Raw genomic sequence first — 18,020 nt, 5'->3', positions numbered from 1 at the left:
CACAGTTACTTCTGTTAGGAGCTGTGACTACAGGAAGTCACCCTCTAAAGAGAGAAAGAAAGAAAGAGAGAGAGAGAGAGAGAGAGAGAGAGAGGCACAGAAAGAGATAAAGTCTGTGGTAACAGTTTGAGTATGTTATGGTCACTGCATTCTGCTGAAATAACAATTCCGTGTATGTTTTTAACAGGGTTTGGTGGATAAAAACAAAGCTTTTGTTTAAAAGAAATAGTGATAGTTATACAGAAAAACCTGCCCAATCTGTATGGGTTTTAGAAATAGGAGTTATTATTTTTTTCTATTTGAAAATAATTGCTTGTCAAAAATAAATAAATGATTAGGGCTCGTACACACAGGTGTTTTTTATGTGTTTCAAATGCATGATGAGTGCAAAAAATGCATATATATTGTGTTTATGTACATTTTTCAAATGCAGCTACGTGCGTTTTTGTCAGTTCCAAATGGAACCCTCTGTTCTACTGATCTATGGCCATGCGTGAAGTGCAAGAAAATGCAGCATTGAAATGTTGCATTGAAATGGAATGGAGTCAAATGCAATTCTGAATGCTCATGACTACAACCAGGCAGAATATAATAGAATCAATGAGCGAATGTGTTTAGGTGCACTCAAATATGCATCTCAAATGCACATTAAATGCATTAAAAAAGCCTGTGAGTACGAGGCTTTAGTGTGTCACTTGGGCTTAAAATTATCCCTGCAGCTAACTTAATGATACTGGTAGGCAGTTAGGCATTCCTATTTGCTGTCTGGTGGTGCATTCCAATTGGTTTAACAGGAGATACAAGCTGAAAATATTTGCGTGCAATTTATTAATCAGCACAAATCTTTGAGTTTTCAGTATGTGACTGCAGAGGACCAAATTATGCTGAGAATAAATTATGCATTGTTGGTTAATATTGATGGTATATAGCACCAAATATTTTGCACCTTGGATTCCTTGAGTAAATAAACCCTAAAGGCTACATGTAAATAGATTAAAAATACATTTTGTGAGCTCTTAACATTTACAGGAGACCTTTGTTGATGTATGATGGTTGATGTATGATCCATGATACTATGTGCTTTTGAAAACTGTGTTATAGAATTCACCTACAGAGATTACAAATGTTTCAACTGAACTGTGCTTTGCATCAGAACCCTTAGCTTACAGTCTCAGAAGGCTGCCCTTTTCCTCTACAGACTCATCCCAAGTGTTACTTCCACTATGACAGCCTGACATGCCCCTTTATGCTGCAGATGAATTTAAGAAGCTTTGGCTGTTACTGGGAAAAAAAGTAAGGGTGCTGGTTTGTTAGGTGTATCTTCCACAAATGTTCCTGATAACACAAATATGCTATAGTGCTCAAAGTTCAAGTCTGTTTTAGAAAACATTGTTCCTGCTTTTGCACGTGGTGGAATCCATTTCATGCTATCTAAACTATTGCTATTCCTTTAGTCATTTCATTATATGAATTCTTCCTTTTCATTTAAAATTGCATACAATGTTTGGTGTAAACTTGTCAGTTACTGAAATTATTTTCATAAAATGTATGTTCATAAAATTAATGAATATTATCAATATTCGAACACAGAATTATTTTCAAGACTGAGCTACAAGATCTGGAAGAAAACAGACGCATAAGTACCAGGATACAGGCCCAAACCAGCAATCTGTGGATTCTGGCAATGCCAGAGGGGCTGCTGTAAGATGTCATAGACAGTCAGTATTTATTGGGCCTGCGGGGGGCTGCTTGGGCCCCTGTGTACTTGAAATGCCAGGGCCTATTTTGAACCCCAGTCTGGGCCTGCACTGTTTGCTACTGGCTCAGTAAACGGGAAGACCTCCCTAACTGCTTGTATGGTTCTATGCTGTTTATTCTGTTTTCTTTCTGTTCTCTTATATGTCTTATAAGATGGTACCAGCACCACATGGTATAACTTTGAAGTAGAAAAATGTTTTGGAGAACTGCCTACTATAAAAATAACACAGTTCCCACATAAGAGACGCCTTTCTGTGCCAGAAGCTTTTTGGATATCTGCCCCTTTGTCTCTTTTTCTTAGTGGCAAACTATAAAGCACTATTTTACTTGTACTAAACTCAATCAAAAGCCAAAATGGGCCATGTGTAAATCAGTTTGGCCAGAGCAGTTATTTACTGCAGGTTTGTCATTAAATAGCCCTGCAATTGTATCGAGCCAACAAAAAATTGTTTAATATTCAGAATAATTTGAACACAGCTCTCATAGATTCTAAGATGCGGTAAAATTCTGCCATTCTATATTCAATACTATGGGATTTTTAAAGTAATATTTATCAATGATTAAAAGTCAAAGTTAACCATTTGCTAAATACCATTTGAGAGTAATGGAATTTTACAGTGGGGAGCTATAATTTCACACTATGATAAATCTACCTCCTTAGTTCCTTAAAAGGTAAAAATTCAAAGTATTACAAAGAAGCAAACATCACTATAAATTATGTAAAATCATTGACCTTAATGTCATCATTTCCATATCCATCATTGTTTTTTTCCTTTTTTTACAGGTACTTTTTTTATTCAAGGTCCTCTGAAATTTTCATTAAATTATATGTGCTCATGCCAGTCCCATGTCTACAATTTAATGGAGACCAAGGGAAACGCCACTCTGTGCCATTTGCAATAAAACGTGCAGTTCTTAATAATCTTGCCTGTGTTCCATATACTAATATGAATACAATATAGCAATACAATGAAAAATAGTATGAACAATGACACCATGGGGAAAATGTTTTAAATTAAAGTTTTTGCTTGATATTTATTCAATAAGGTATTCAGTGCATTATATGACACCAAATGAAAAAAGTTTGCAAGCTTCACTTTCTGCTCTGGTAACATATAATTCAAGTTTCTATGTTGTGTAGATATGCATTCACTTTTATGGGTAACTGTTATATAAGTCAGATTTACACATGTTATTATAGGTAATTTCCTAGGTAAATATGAGTTAATTGGCATTTCAATTCATTGTTTTTAAATAACACAGTTTGGACAAGTTATCCATGATGGAAATTAGAATGATCTGTTTTGCACAAAATGAATATGCCTGATATAGGTTCAGATTAGTTGGGTTAATACAAATATTGACTTATGTGTAACCAACTGTCTATAGGGAATCAATCTAAAAAGCGAGGTTAGAAATGAAAAATCTATATTATTTTCAGTCTATACTGTCAGTAACATAGAAGCACTGCATGTTTGGTCTAAATCAAGTTACTCACCTTTAGACTAGTATGCAAGTACAGCAGAGAACTGATTTAATTCACCAGTCAAATTACTTCACCCACGTACTTACTTTTTATTGGAATAATGAGCTGTGGAATGACAGGAAGGATCTTTGGTCCCCCATGCTCTAGCATGTCATGGACTCCTTGACGTGCAAAAAATTCATAGGGATGTGTTGTCTCACAAAGTCCATCAAAGAATAGAGGCAGATAGTGATGGTAATCCAATTTCTCAATTTCCACCTAAAGAGGGAGAAAGGAAATAAAGTATGATGTAGTCAAAATTTGCCAGCAGCACTATGGCAAAACAACTGATTAATGACAGGAACTTTTTTCTCAAGTATACCACTTGCAGTGTCAATGCAAATAAAGGGCATTAATGAAACATTGAAATAATGCTATATATGAAATGTAGACAATTTTCTAGCAACAACCCATGGGATTCCCTAAGGGAGTTAAATCAACTAGGATATTACTGTTACAATCACAGCAGTCTGTATTTTCCAACGGATTTAGATGCAGATGAACAGAAACTCTAAAAAGCATTCAAAAATTTATTTCAGTACAATAATGTGTTTCTAGTTTGATTCAATATTTTAAAGTAATGTGCTATTTTTCTCCTATACATTACATAATTAATATTCTTGTATTCTGTATTTGATATTCTTTAGATAAACATGGTTGCACGCATGGTTAAAAAGCCCAGCTAATTTTGAAGGACAAACTGGAAAGCCAAGGATGGGTCAGCGTGATATTGTACTGCTTCATGTGAATTAAATATTGTCACACTTATTAACCTACCCTTGCGGAAGCCTTAATTAGAAAGAACCATCTGCTTAAGGTTTATATATATATATATATATACCGGTATATATATTTTTTTTTTACATGGGACCCTTCTTAGAAATAAACATAAGCATATTTAATAAATAAATTGCTTAATGAATTGTTCATGAAAACATTCAGGGTAAGAGCATGGTTCTTAGAGTTCTTACAGTGGTGTTAGTTTCATTTAATTTCAATTTAAATTGTGCAGGAAAATTCTATAAAAGCATATAAAGAAAAAAAAGTATTTTAATGTGTAATGTGTATATATAGCATGAAAAACTAATTGAAGCACAAAGTTGTATCTATCAGTGGACCAGTTGGCAAATTTAGATAAAGATTTTGTATGGGACCTTACATTCTAACTGATTCTCTATAAATGCAAGAGGAGGGGGCTAAATGTTTCTGTAAAACACTATGGGAATTACTCACACACAGAAAATACTTCATTACATTCTACCCAAAAACTGTATCTTACACAAAAATCTGTCTTAAAGGTACACTTCATGTTTAGTCAATGTTTAGTATATTATAGAATGTATTGTTCTTAGCAACTTTTATAATTTTGTTTATTTATTTATTTTTTTATTCTTTATCTGCCGATTTCAGGCAAAATATCAGTTGGGCAGGCCCGTCGGTAGTGCCCATACACGGGCCAATTAGCTGCCAAATCGGTCTAAGGGACCGATATCAGCAGCTAAAATCGGCCCGTGTATGGGGACCTTTATGGAAAAACTTTATTATAAAAGATACAAATCGTTCAAATAATCCATTGCAATGAAATGTGCCAGCTGACAAACTTTGTACCTTTATTTACAGTACCTCCTATTCATATCCACTTGTATGAATTAAATCTAAATTAAATTAAATAAAGGAAATGGAAGGAATAGGGTTAGAACGAAGTATGGTATGTAGAGGAATAAGGCTAGGTGAAAGGGTGAGAGGTATGAATGGAGAAAGGGAGTTACAGGAAAAAGAAACATGAAAAACAAATATCATGTTATGAATTCAAAAGGTACCAGCTGAAGAGCTGCAGAAACCTATACTATTGATTTATTTGTTTTCAATACCCAGGCAGGATACATGTTAAACATTTTCCAAACCAGCAGAACCAATAAATAGTATGTTGTCAAGAATGGACATGACCTTACAGCAATATTAGCTGGTTCATTCTCAATAAACAATAGGGCTATTCCTTTGGTATTGTTGTCTTTGTGCATTTACCATTGACATCCCAGGAGTATAGCTAAAGGTTTCTTGGACACAGCATGTTACTATTGATTCATAAACAGATGGCAGGCCTATTATCAATGAACTAGCAATAACAAGTAACAACGTAGAGCGATAGAAGGAAGTAAATAGAGGTCCATGGACTGCAGAAATGCAGTAATCAGTTTTTTTCTCCCAAATGTTGCAGTTGTAGTGCCTACAGCTGCCAAACTAGTATTTTCTGGTTTGTCAGTCAAGTTTGGTGTTTAGTCGGGAAAAAAAATATAGGTACAAAATATTTTTATGGTTTTGTAAGTGGGTGCATGTTTGTTTTTGAGAAAAAATCCCTAATGCCTAGTTATCTGTTTTAGTTATAGCTTTTACTACTGCCCTGGCAGTGTTTACCATTGATTGCCACCATTTGCTCTTCCATATCTTTCATTTCACCACAATCCTCCATTATGTTTTCCCCTAAGGATTCCTAATTAGTAAAGAGGATGTTTATACTCAGCATTTGAATAAACCTAGAGCATTAGTATCTAACAATGAATGCAACTAGATTGCTAAGAAAAAGAAAGAGTAACGCCCCACAAACTATATCTATTTCCTTCAGGGTTTTTCATTAACATCAGCATTAAAAGATATTGCTAACGGGCTACAATTGGATCTTAAGTAAAAGCTTTTCATGAAGCAGTCAATAGCTTCTTATAGGGCGTAATTCACTTACCTATTCTATTTGTGCATAAACCATGCTGCAGAGGTAAGCTGAAGGAAAGAGAATGCTAAAGACTAGCAAATGGTAAAGTGACAAAAAGACATTCAGAACAGCACAATGGCATATAGCATAAAAACTGAACTATCACATTACTTATGGAAGCAAGTAACACAGTTATTAGAAAACATAGCACAATCTTAATCCATATTAAAAGGGCAGAAATGCATTGCCCTCCGTTATGGATTATGCTCTCATCTCTCTGTTTCACCCTCCAGCACTAAAGTAGTTAATTAAAAAGAGCTGCTTACATAACCTTGAAAGGTCACTTTAAAGAATTACATATTACAGAAATTGGAAAAGCTCGGAAATGAGGCCTTGAAACATTGCCAAATGATCAATTTCTTAATTGAAAAAGTCCTATATAAAGTGACTGATACAGGATAAAATGGATGGCAGTTTAGAGGGAGAAATCACACGTGGCATTGTATAATGGATTTCCAGTCAAGTGAAGAACATTCACATGTAAGGTAGTGCCATATCTCTTTTTAACTGTGTTCCACACAGCCGCTTGTGAAAGTGACCTAGCCTTTAGGGACCATTATAAAAGGCCATCCATAATGTAATATATATGTGTGTGCGTGTGACAAGGGCCTTATTTTTTACCTAATTAATATAAAAACATCATGTAGAAATGATTGCATTACTGGTACTTTGCAAAGAAATGCATTATGCTTTTGCTTTAAATAGGGCATGACTTATGTACCAATTAGAAATTAAGAATGAATCTGCTATATATTTCCATATGTTCCACCACTTAACCACACTTGAGTTGACTGATCCAATTCTTAGTTGCATGTCTGTGCCCACAAGGCCAGAGACCAATACTCATTTTCTCTAAAACCACAAATGTCTAGTCTTTTATTAAAAGATTAAAGTTAAAAAAGGCAAAAAATGCATAAGGAAAGGATGAAAAAAACAAATGTTTTAATGTTTAATGTTTTAATGTTTTTTCCACAAATTATTGTGGACTTTCAAATGAAAAAACCCCAGACAACCTCTAAAAGCACAAATTAAAGATTGATATAACTTGCCTGGTAAAACTCCCATTGACTTCTACATGACCCGGCAGGTGGTTTTTGTCGTTTTTACACTTAAAGGGGTTGTAAGCCCCACTGCACCCCTAGCTTTTCTATAAAAGTTGTTGAAAAATGTAATTCTAGATGCAAGAATACTCACCACTGAGCATTCTACTGACCAAAAATCCCATTATAAGTGCAAGAGAAGTGACCAATGAGAATGCTGATTCCCAGCACTATGACAGGCATCTTCCTGTTATCTTACATACAGAGACATTATGTCATTTTTTTCATTATATGGCACTCGAATCAGACATGGGGATAAAGGACAGACTGGTTCAGTGCTGGGAAACTGTGCGTAATGCTCCCAACTCCAATGGAAGGAACAGAGAACAGGGAGTCAGATATACACAGATCAGCTGGGATTCTCATTGAAGTATTTTTTGCATTTTAATGCAGCCGCTGGCCCTGAAGATTTGTGTGTAAGTTTTGGAAAAGTTTTATTGTGCAATATTGCTTCAAGAATACAACCCTGGTGTTGCTGGACTACAGCTCCCATGATGCCTCAACTTCATTATAAGTTGTTCAAGGATTTGTAGTCCAGCAACAGCTGAGTAAAGTTTGGTTGAGCAGTGCAGTGCAGCAGGGTTTAGTACCCCTTTAAAGGAGAAAGAAGGGTAAAAACTAAGTAAGCCCTAAATCCTCTATCAAAAGAAACACAGGTTTTTGTGTCTTCTTTTATACATGTTCTTTGGTATCATACTTCCTTTTCTCAGAAGAATCATTCAGAGCACAGCACAAGTCTGCTCAGTTTGCTCCTCTCCCCCCCTACCTTCTCCTTCTCCTCCTCCCCTTCCCATCTCTCTCCCCCTACCTTCTCCTCCTCCCCTTGCCATCTCTCTTCCCCTTTCAACTGAGCTGTGTAATCCGAGCCACCAGCAGCCAGAGCTGCACCATGGAAAGTACTGAGAACAAGCTAACATGGCAGCTGCTATCTTAAATAAACATAGGGAGCTTCTAAGACTGTTTACTCAGGTATGGTAAACCTTTCCACAGTATATATATAGCATTCTAGTTTGCACTATTGGCAATAAAATGCAAAAATGCCTTTCCTTTGCCTTTAATAATTAACAATTTGTTTTACATAAAAAAATTTAGTGCAATCATGAATTGTGAAACAAATACAAACATTAGTAAATGCCCCCCTTAGGGTCAGATTTATTAAACATTTATCTAGATTTAGATTTATCTAACAGTTTTTTGACATTTACTAAAAAATCTGAACTGAAAGAAGCTGCAACTTTTTCAAATTGTCTCCCCAAAAACTCACATTTTTCAAGTTCATATTCCAGTCTCTCATTCAAACCACTACCTGGTTGCTAAGGTAAACAAGACCCAAGCAACCAGATACCTGCTGAAATTTCAAATTGGAGAGCTGTAAAAAGCTAAAGAACTGATAAACCAGTTCTCGGAATTTCATTGTTTACATCATACTAAACGTTATTTAAAAGGTGACCCCTTTAACACAAATATATTATAATACAACCCCTTACAAATGTCAGCCCTTAGAAGGCTCTGCTCCTTTAGCAGTAACACTCACGTTCCTTTCTGCTCTTCGTCTTTTTTGATAACCAGTGTACCTTTTTTTTTCCACCTACTCCTGTACTGTTATTGAGGGAGCTCAGTACAAGAATGATGAGAAATAAGGATAAGAAAAATGTATCATTAAAAAAGCCATCGAGACAATGTTTCTCTGCATGGGACAAGCTAAGACATTTTAGTAAGTTAGGCCATATTTAAAATACATTTGTTATAGGAATCTGCATGGCATAGTGTGCAGTACTTGTGCAATGATGGAAAACAGCACTGGGTGCCAGGTCAGTATCAGTTCAAGTGGTCATTAAAGAGACTGATAAATGAGGAATGCACAGAAGAACTGTCTGAAGAGAGCAAATAATAGAACCTAATCTTGCCAGCAGTTTAACAGTTTCTCCTCAGGGAAGATTACACAGATTACATGTGAATTCTAGTGCGTTAGTAAAATGTGTCACTCAAACATTCATCATATGTCTGTTTGTTTTTTAATGAATAAACAAGAGGGAGGTCATACAGACGCAAAGGAAAACCTGCTTCTTCCATCTGTTATTGCTGTGAATATATTACTCTTTATACTGTACGTACAACAGTTCAGAGTATAAACATGCTTAAAAAGACAATACAAAGTAAATGTAGTACTGGTATGGGCTCTATTATCTGGAATCCCATAATTCAAGAAGCTCTGAAATACAGAAATGCCATGTCTTTTTTTTAAGTCTTTTACACAGGGTAGTTCTTAGGCCTTTCCCACCCACAGGTATAAAACAAGTTGTGTGTCACTGCCCTCAAGTAAATGTTTATATAAAGCTGAGATGTTACTGATTAGCTACGCACTCACACTTTATTGTATCCATATGACAATGCTCCCCAGAAGCTAAAGATTGTGGCAATGCTTTTTTTTATATATGATTTAGGTAATTCTACATGAATTACCTGCAAGTGAACGCATTGACACAAGGGAACCCTGCAATTACTCCTGGCATGGTTGTGGTGGTATTTCCATGGTTCCACTTGCAGGTTGCGCAAGTCAGCATATTTGAGCCAACCAAATTGTGCACTAATGCCATTAATAATGTCACACATAGGTGCACCAGAAAAGACATCATTACCACTTTGCAAATGCCAGCTGAAACTTGTGCCTAATTAAAAAAAAAAATACACAAGGCAATTAGCGCAGTTTGGTGCATTATGTGCAATTGCAGAGGAGATAACATTTCATGCGCCCACACTGGTGCTGGGACTGGGGAAAAAAGCACTGCATTGTGGGAAAACCATTGTGCACAAAGTGAACTTAACACCATTTGCCGCATTGGTAAATGACCTCTCCATTTTTGTTCCTTTCACCAATAACTACTTATGTTATAATAGTATAAGCACGCACTTTAGAACATGTAATAAGCTGTATTTTTATCATGCAGCATTTATAAGTCTAACTGCAAACAAGAATTAGAATGTTCTGTAATGATGCCAGGTTTGTGTTCCATATGGAATGTGCTAAATTTACAGTATTACAGTATTAGCAACGGAGACATAAATAGACAAAAAAACACAGCTTGCAACACTTTTTTTTTTACTTTTTTGTCAACCCCAAAAATATGTTTTTGCCTAATAAAAGAAAACATAAATCTAAGCAACTTTCCAATGAATGTATTAAAAATTGTGCTTTAACAGTTATTTGTAAATGTAATTGCTATTGAAAGCAGCATTTGCTGAACTCCAGGTTGTTACTTTTGAAACAATGTTGCAAAGGTCAGTCTCTTCCAGCAAGTCAGGTCTGTCAGTCTGCTGCCCTGTGTTACATTGTTTCAAGAGTCAGAGCCACCAGGGCAGAAAATCGAAAAAGACAGGCAAACTCTGCCTTTAATAGCAGTTACTGTATATATATAAACAAATAACTCAAAAAACATTATGTATATTGAAAAGTTGTTTTCTTTTATTTGGCACATATTATATTTTGGGTTGACTTGTCCTTTAAAAATAAATCTAAGTCTATTCACACGCACACACAACAAACTGACATAATTTAAGGCTGGCGTTGGGTTAATGAGTCAAGTGTATAGGTGATTTTTTTTGCTTTACACAGCACCCCCATATAATAGCTGCTGGCAATTCACAATCCCTTTTTTTGGGACCCCTGACTTACCACTACTAGATGTGACATGACTACGGATGAGCAAACTTTTTTTCACCTGGTAGTTTTGCAGAAAAGTGCCAAAGTAAAAAAAATAGTTGCTGGCTAGAATTTTGTCATATTCTATTCAACACAGAACCTTTCGCTATTAATAACAGTTAAAAAATAGCGGAAAGGGGCTTCCAATGCTATTGCAGAGCGAAAATCGCCTTGACCGCAATTTCTGCTTTCTATTGACTCCAGTGCATTTTGGCAAAATTTCCCAGTTTCTCACTGTTTTGCATAAAATCACTAAAAAAAATAAAGTAAGTAAGTGCATTACCCCCTAGATATATTAATAGCTATTATCACTCATGACCACTTCAGCATCTCTTTTTACTATTTGCCTGCCAGTGGTGTAGAATTTATGTAGCTGGCATTATATTTACAGAGAGTCAGGTGACACAGATTCTACATTTCCATGTTCTATTTAAATCCAAGGAAATTGCACGTTGCTAGGCTTGTTTTAATCAGCTGTCCTTCTTATCAACTAGGCCGGTAAAATACCAGTCAGATTACAACCCTATATATAAATAACTGTGTTACTAAACGGTGGGACTTCTGTGTCACTACTTTTGTATATGGAAGGCTCAAATGCTTCAGAGACATTTTTCCACTTGTATAAAACTCATGCTACTGATACAAAGCTATTTAACACCTACAACGTTTGTATGACTGCTTAGAAGTGTTCTTTATCAACTTTATTCCACATCTACAAATAGATGCAGGGAGATACAATATAGAGTTCAGCTTGTGAATGTCTGCTTATGTTTGTATACAGTAACACTGCGCTGTAAGTGATCTCAGCACTGGAGTGAAATTGTGGTGTTTCATTTCTGACTTCTCGTATACATGCAATACCCCTTTGACTGAGACACAGAACAGCCTCTACTTGACCTGAAAGAGATGTGGCCGGGGTTAGGGTTGGACCATGGGATACAGCTAAATGTTACTGAGTATAACCAAATAGTTTTTTTAGTTTAGAATCTTAGGAGGCAAGCTTAGAATATTTTAAGGGGCATTTACAAATGCAATTGCAGTTTGGATGCAAATTGGAATGTCTTTTACCCAAAAAGCAGCGTTTTTGCCCATAATTCCAGTATAATTGCAGTCCCCCTCTGAGTTGCATCTGCCAAAACTGGGAACAATGAATCAAAATGGATGTGAGTTCCATCTATGCAAGTGGATATGTCTCACTTTGCTTCTCTGAAAACTTTGTGAAACCACAGAAAAATTTGCAATACGGCAAAAAATCACAAAACACAGTGAAGTTAGTAGGCATTTTACTCAGCTTTTCTTTGCACAAAATGAACTGAAGTCAATGGCCATTTTTCTACTTCCTAATAAATACATTAACGTCAATGGGCATTTTTCAGTGCATTTTTTTTGTGCTTCATGAAAAAATTTTGCCTATGGCAAAATGTAAAATTTGTATGTAAAAACTCCATAATTTTTTCGTTTTTTAAAATTTTCAAATACAACTAAAATCGCTTTCCCAAATGTCAAATTTTTACTAAAAAAGTTGCACTGAAAAGTCCCTGCAAGAAAAGTCGTTGTGGCCACGAAAATCCAGATTTTATCAAATTGTCCATACAACAATGAAAAAAAGTCAGGATTTTCAGACAAAACCCAGCAAAATCTGTAGTTTTGAGACAAAAGAACTTCAAGGAAAGGACTTTTGCCATTGACTTCTACATAAACTCAGAAGTTTAATCTGGTGAATTGTTGAATTTGTATTTTTAGCCATTTAGACACATAGTAAATCTCGGAAAAGTTGCGGCGTTTTTTTTAATAAAATTCGAATAGAGTTTCAAATTAAAAATCGATGGTTAACAAATGAGCCTCTATGTATTTGCAGATGTCCAACAGATAGAGATTCATATTGTAGCTGAGTACCTGTTGTTGAGTGAATCCCATTTATTTCCATTATGGCCTAGATATAAACAAATCACACCATTGGTACATAGTTCCACTAAACTAGGCATCCTAAGACTGCACAGAGAAAGAAGAATTAATTAGTGATTCAGTGAAAATTACTTTTTTGCTATTATTTTTCACATATAAATTAAGACATCAATCAAGCAGAAAGAATAGACCTGAAGGCAGAAAAAAAAATCCCAAGAGCAGTTTACATCATTATTTTACAAAATTAACAAGACACTGTTTTATTAGAGGTATTTAATTCACAACAAATGTGAAATAAATTCAACTCAACAAAAATTTACCAAATGAGGAAAAATTAATGCATGCCAAAAAGTCATATGTCAGTCACGTGGGCATATTGGTGAAAGATCCACTCATTTAATGTATGGCCACCTTAAACAATGGCAACCAATCAAAGGTGTGATTTAATTGTTGAATCTGCAATTGGTTGGAAAAAGGCCAAAAACTGGTGGGTTTCTATGGGTTAAGATGACCAAACACTGCTAAATAAGCAGATATTTCCTTGATAAGCCCAGTTTGATGTGCACAATGTCAGATTGATCCGATTGTTTGGCCCCAATTTTTCTTCAGACAGCCCATCTGAGGGCACAATCCACATGTCAATAAATTTGTTGACTTTGTCTGTTGGCAGCTTTCATTGGCCTGTGTTTGACCGATTTAACTGGCCACAGGCAAACTTGCCCAGTGTTTATAAATGGCCCCCACTGTGTTCCTAATAGTCTGCTGTCCTTGTCTGCCTATGGAGAGTACTGAAATACAGACATTCCAGTATCTGTGTAAATGAAAATATACAAAGAACTAATAATCACTTCACACAATAGCTATTATTCTCGTGCTTGGCTGCACAGTGAAAAATGTGAAAAAGATACAACTTTCTCATAAATAGATCGAATTAGATAATCAGTTTCCTTTATCTTTAAACTGCACATAATGATTCCCTAGTTTTACAGTTCTCATTTTGCAACAAACTGTTAAAAAGTGGACTGATTTGATTCCCTTCTTTTGCCATTTATGTGTTAAAGTGTAGAGAGCACAGACAGTAGCTAACCTCTTGCTGATTTGAAGGACAGCAGCTGAGCAAATATTTTTTTAACTCTCCCCCCCCCCACCACACTGACACTTTTTTTTTCAGTCCCAGTAAATGAAAACATGTGTCTGAGACAACAGCTGGTGACTATCAAAAGGGTGTCCGTGTACTTTCACTGTCAACACCATTTTAACACACATTCGTTTTACAGAGAGACAGGATCATTAGCATGTACAAATGAACAATGAATGACATTCTCATACCCTTTATATGACCAATACTCATGGTATTTATAGCTCTAGTGATTAAACATATTCGTTAAATAAAAGATATTTTTTTTTCTGATCTTGAAAGCTCATATAATACATTTCAGACAAACGGCTCTGACCCTGTAAAATTCACTGAACTTGTTAAATTCAATAACTGTCTTTTACAATTACATAAAGTCTGCAGTCCTAATTTCCCAAATGAGATGCTGTACTTTATCCAGTCCTTGATGCAATCTAAATGGCCACTTAACCCTGTGGGATTTACCACCGTCCACTTTGTTCAATATTGGTTTTGTTTGGGGATTTGGGGCAATATAATAATGACTACTGGCCAAATACTACTTGGGTTTATTCACTGTATGGAGATTTTAAGACTTATACTTGAAAAGGGTACCCAAAATATGTGAAGCTTCATTAACTTGCCATTTTTCCTGCAGCATTTTCTTTCATGTTATGATACATAAGCACAGCTGCACAATCTTGTACCTAACATCACACTAATAGAGTAAAGATAAAAAGGACAAGTCTCCTTTCAAATCCTTATTAAAATGTGTTTCAAGTTTTAGTAATGAAAACCAAAAGAGGGAACCATATGAAGTACAGATAGATAAAATAGGGTGTTTATCTTTTCTCACGTTTACTCCAATTTATGAAATGCTGTTTTGCCAAAAGAATTTAATCCACACTTTGGTTACATACACAATCACAACTGATAACCAGTATAATGTACATTTATGATACACAGTTGGTGTAACGGGTACATTTTAGTGATTCATTAAACAGCAAACTGCAATTCCCAGCACAATAATGCTTAACATGCTGCTTTCATATAATGCTGCTACAAAAAAGGTCCACTTCATTTGATTCTATGATACAAAAAAAAAGCTCAAGACCAATCATAAATGAAGATTACCATGCAGGATTTCTTACATTTATAGCATCAATGGTCCATTGGACAAAAGTCAGAATATTATGAAATTTAGCTACAGATGTGCATGACCAAGCTTTACTCATCCAACAGATCACAGAATAGAAATAATACGACCTATGTATGGTTTAAATGCCAACATTTCTTGGTCAACTAGGGTTTTTTTTTTTAAAGCAATACTGACACCTAAAATTAAACTGTTTAAATATATCATAACTGTGTTTTAGCATGAGCTTTATAATTTTGCCAACCAAAACAATTACATCCTGGTGTTTTAACATTACTTAACAGATCCACCCATGTTCCTCTGTGAGCGGGCTGCCATATTTGTGTAGCAGTAGTCCATTAGCATTACAAGCTATAACTGACAGGCTGAGAAGGGACAGTCAGGTTGGCAAAACAGTCAGGTTTAGGAACTTCAAGCAACAAGTACTTACAAAAGTAGCCCTATTAGTGAAAATCGATCAGCATGACCTATATGTGACTTTTTATGTACATTAATATTTAGAAAGGTATTTTTTCATGTCAGTATCACTTTAAGATGACCTTGCCTGTGTCCCTAGCCTTCAAAAAAAAAACCACCCTGGTGATTTCACATAATGCCACAGTACTTGGGAAAAGTTATATATAGCTTTTTTGCAGCATATTACTGTGTTGATGTCACACTGTAGAGCATATGTTCTATTTTTTACAGATATTGTAAAACTACAAAAATGTATGTGTATATGGCCTATATAATCTCGGGAAATTTACTGTAGTAGACCAGTTGTTTCTTAGAATAGGAGCTAAGCTTGTAAGGGATAAAATGGTGGTGTCAAACAAAAGGCCTGCAGATCTCATGTGACCCTTAGAAGGCTGTGGGTTAAGACCGTGGCCACCGTTAAACCTTATTAGAAATGTGGCTGACATCATGAAGAGTTTAATGCCTTAGAATAATCTATGGCATGTCTACTTCCCAACATAAAGGGTGGATATTTGTAATGGCCCTGCCCATAAGCAAAACAAATTAAATTATAAGAAATGCAATTTTAGATCTTTTTTCTCTGTAATAATAAAATAGTACCTTGTACTTGCTACAATTAATTCTTATTGGCAGTAAAACAATCATATTGTGTTTAATGAGTAAATGATCTTATACATCGCTGCACTATAAGATAATACCTGACAGAAATAACTTTATTGGATATTATTACAATTACAGCAGTTATTTAGCAGCATTGCTCATAATAGCAGGGGTTATGTGCTAGGATTTCATCCCCTGGTACATACCATGCCTGTCTCACATATAAATGTCCGAAACAAAGCAGTAAGATTAAGGGTGATGGAAAAGTTGCCAATGGTATTTTATATTTAATCTGTCTGTTCAGGCATATGTCCATCAACACACATGGAGCAATAATTGGCTTTTCCTGGGCTGCCATAGACCCATGGCAGTTGCACACAAGGCAGTTGCAGACATTTGTGTATGTCATTAAATATGTATCAATAATTGAAATAAAACGAAAGAGAGCAGATTTGAGTGTTTTTGATACTGTGCATTATTATTGTTATTGCCACTAAGAAGAAACATTATACCATCAATGGCCAGATATAATGCTAATACTCTTATTATATAGGATGGTGCAAAACTCAAACGGTTAATGTGCTTAGGGACTCACTGAGAGCTATGCTCAGCTATGACATCCAAGAATTCACCACACTAAAAATAAAAATATGACTTTGACACTTAAAGGATCACATAAAGATCTGATAGAAAAACAAACAGTAAACTATCTTTACAAGCAATTTCTAAGAGCTACAAATCAACACCTTTTTTATAACAGAATATGAATATTACATTTTATAACTTACTATCATTCATCACTATGTACAGCAAAAGGTTGTACATTTCTACAATATTTTCTCATCCTTTAAACACAAAAATGTAAAAAATGACCATAAGTTACTCCCTCTTAACAAGCTAATTATTCAAGGTGGTATCAGAATGTGCCAGAAAATATACGTTACTATAAAAAAGGGCTGCTGTTTGATCCAAGATTTTTATATACAATTTGCAGGCTATAATTTAGTAAATAAAGAAAGATAGGCATTCACAGGATCTCACTTATAATCAGCTCCATTTGCTGCCCCTTCAGGTCAAAGTTGTATAGGTATGGGATTCATTATCCCGTTATCCAGAAAGCTCCAAATTACAGGAAGGCTATATCCTGTAGAATACATTTTCATCAAATAATTCACATTTTTAAAAATGTTTTTTTCTTCTCTGTAATACAGTAATTAAAGGAGAAGGAAAGGCTAATAAAGAGTTAATCTCAAGCTGCAGGCATACCTTCAGTTGTCTCAATAGTGCCCTTAAGTCTCCCTATATTTCACCCGTTCAGAAGATCAGAAGTCAAACAGGAAAAAAAAACGCTGAGCAGAATAGAGAAGATTTCCATAATGCATCGCTCCTTCAAGACTTGGCGACTTGTTACTGCAGGCGGCGCATGCGCACACAGCAGGAGCGTCTGAGAACTCTGTGACAAGCAGGTGGGGGGAGCGGGGGGGGCAGGTGCGGAGAGCGGTGGAGGGTTTGTGGCAGGACCGGGGAGCTTGGGGGGGTTTGTGGCAGGAGAGGGGAGCAACGGAGGCTTTGTGGCAGGACCGGGGAGTGGAGGAGGGGCTGGCTTGTGCTTTTCAGCCCATACAGACATGCAGAACAAGATGGCAGCGCCATTCACAGAAACAAGTATGTAGGTTCTAGTATGTGTAACTCTGTAAATCTTTCATTAGGCAAGCCAGGAATATAGTGTTTTTATACAGCAATAGTAGTACTATTTAATAGTGTGCTTAATAGATTTTGACTATCCTTCTCTTTTAAACAGTATCTTGTACTTGATCCTAAATAAGCTGCATGAATCCATATTGGTGGCCTTCCCATAACTCAGAGGTCTCTAAAATACAGTTTCTGGATAAGGGATACCATACCTGTGCTATATTTTGGTATATACCACGCCAATAAA

The 18,020-nt window shown here is 35.7% G+C and overlaps 1 protein-coding gene across 2 annotated transcripts in view; it reads right to left on the bottom strand.

The window, feature by feature from the left end:
* Positions 1-18,020, bottom strand: part of pacrg (parkin co-regulated) — a 288,572-nt gene that overhangs the window by 107,653 nt on the left and 162,899 nt on the right. For both annotated transcript variants that reach the window (XM_018093769.2, NM_001112922.1), the window contains one exon: positions 3,331-3,502. In XM_018093769.2, coding sequence (XP_017949258.1) covers positions 3,331-3,502 — 172 coding nt within the window. The remainder of the gene's footprint in view (positions 1-3,330; positions 3,503-18,020) is intronic.

Source organism: Xenopus tropicalis, chromosome 5 (assembly GCF_000004195.4).
Source record: "Xenopus tropicalis strain Nigerian chromosome 5, UCB_Xtro_10.0, whole genome shotgun sequence".
Taxonomy (NCBI): domain Eukaryota; kingdom Metazoa; phylum Chordata; class Amphibia; order Anura; family Pipidae; genus Xenopus; species Xenopus tropicalis.
Note: the sequence above shows the minus strand (reverse complement) of the source record. Positions and strands in the feature narration are given on the sequence as shown.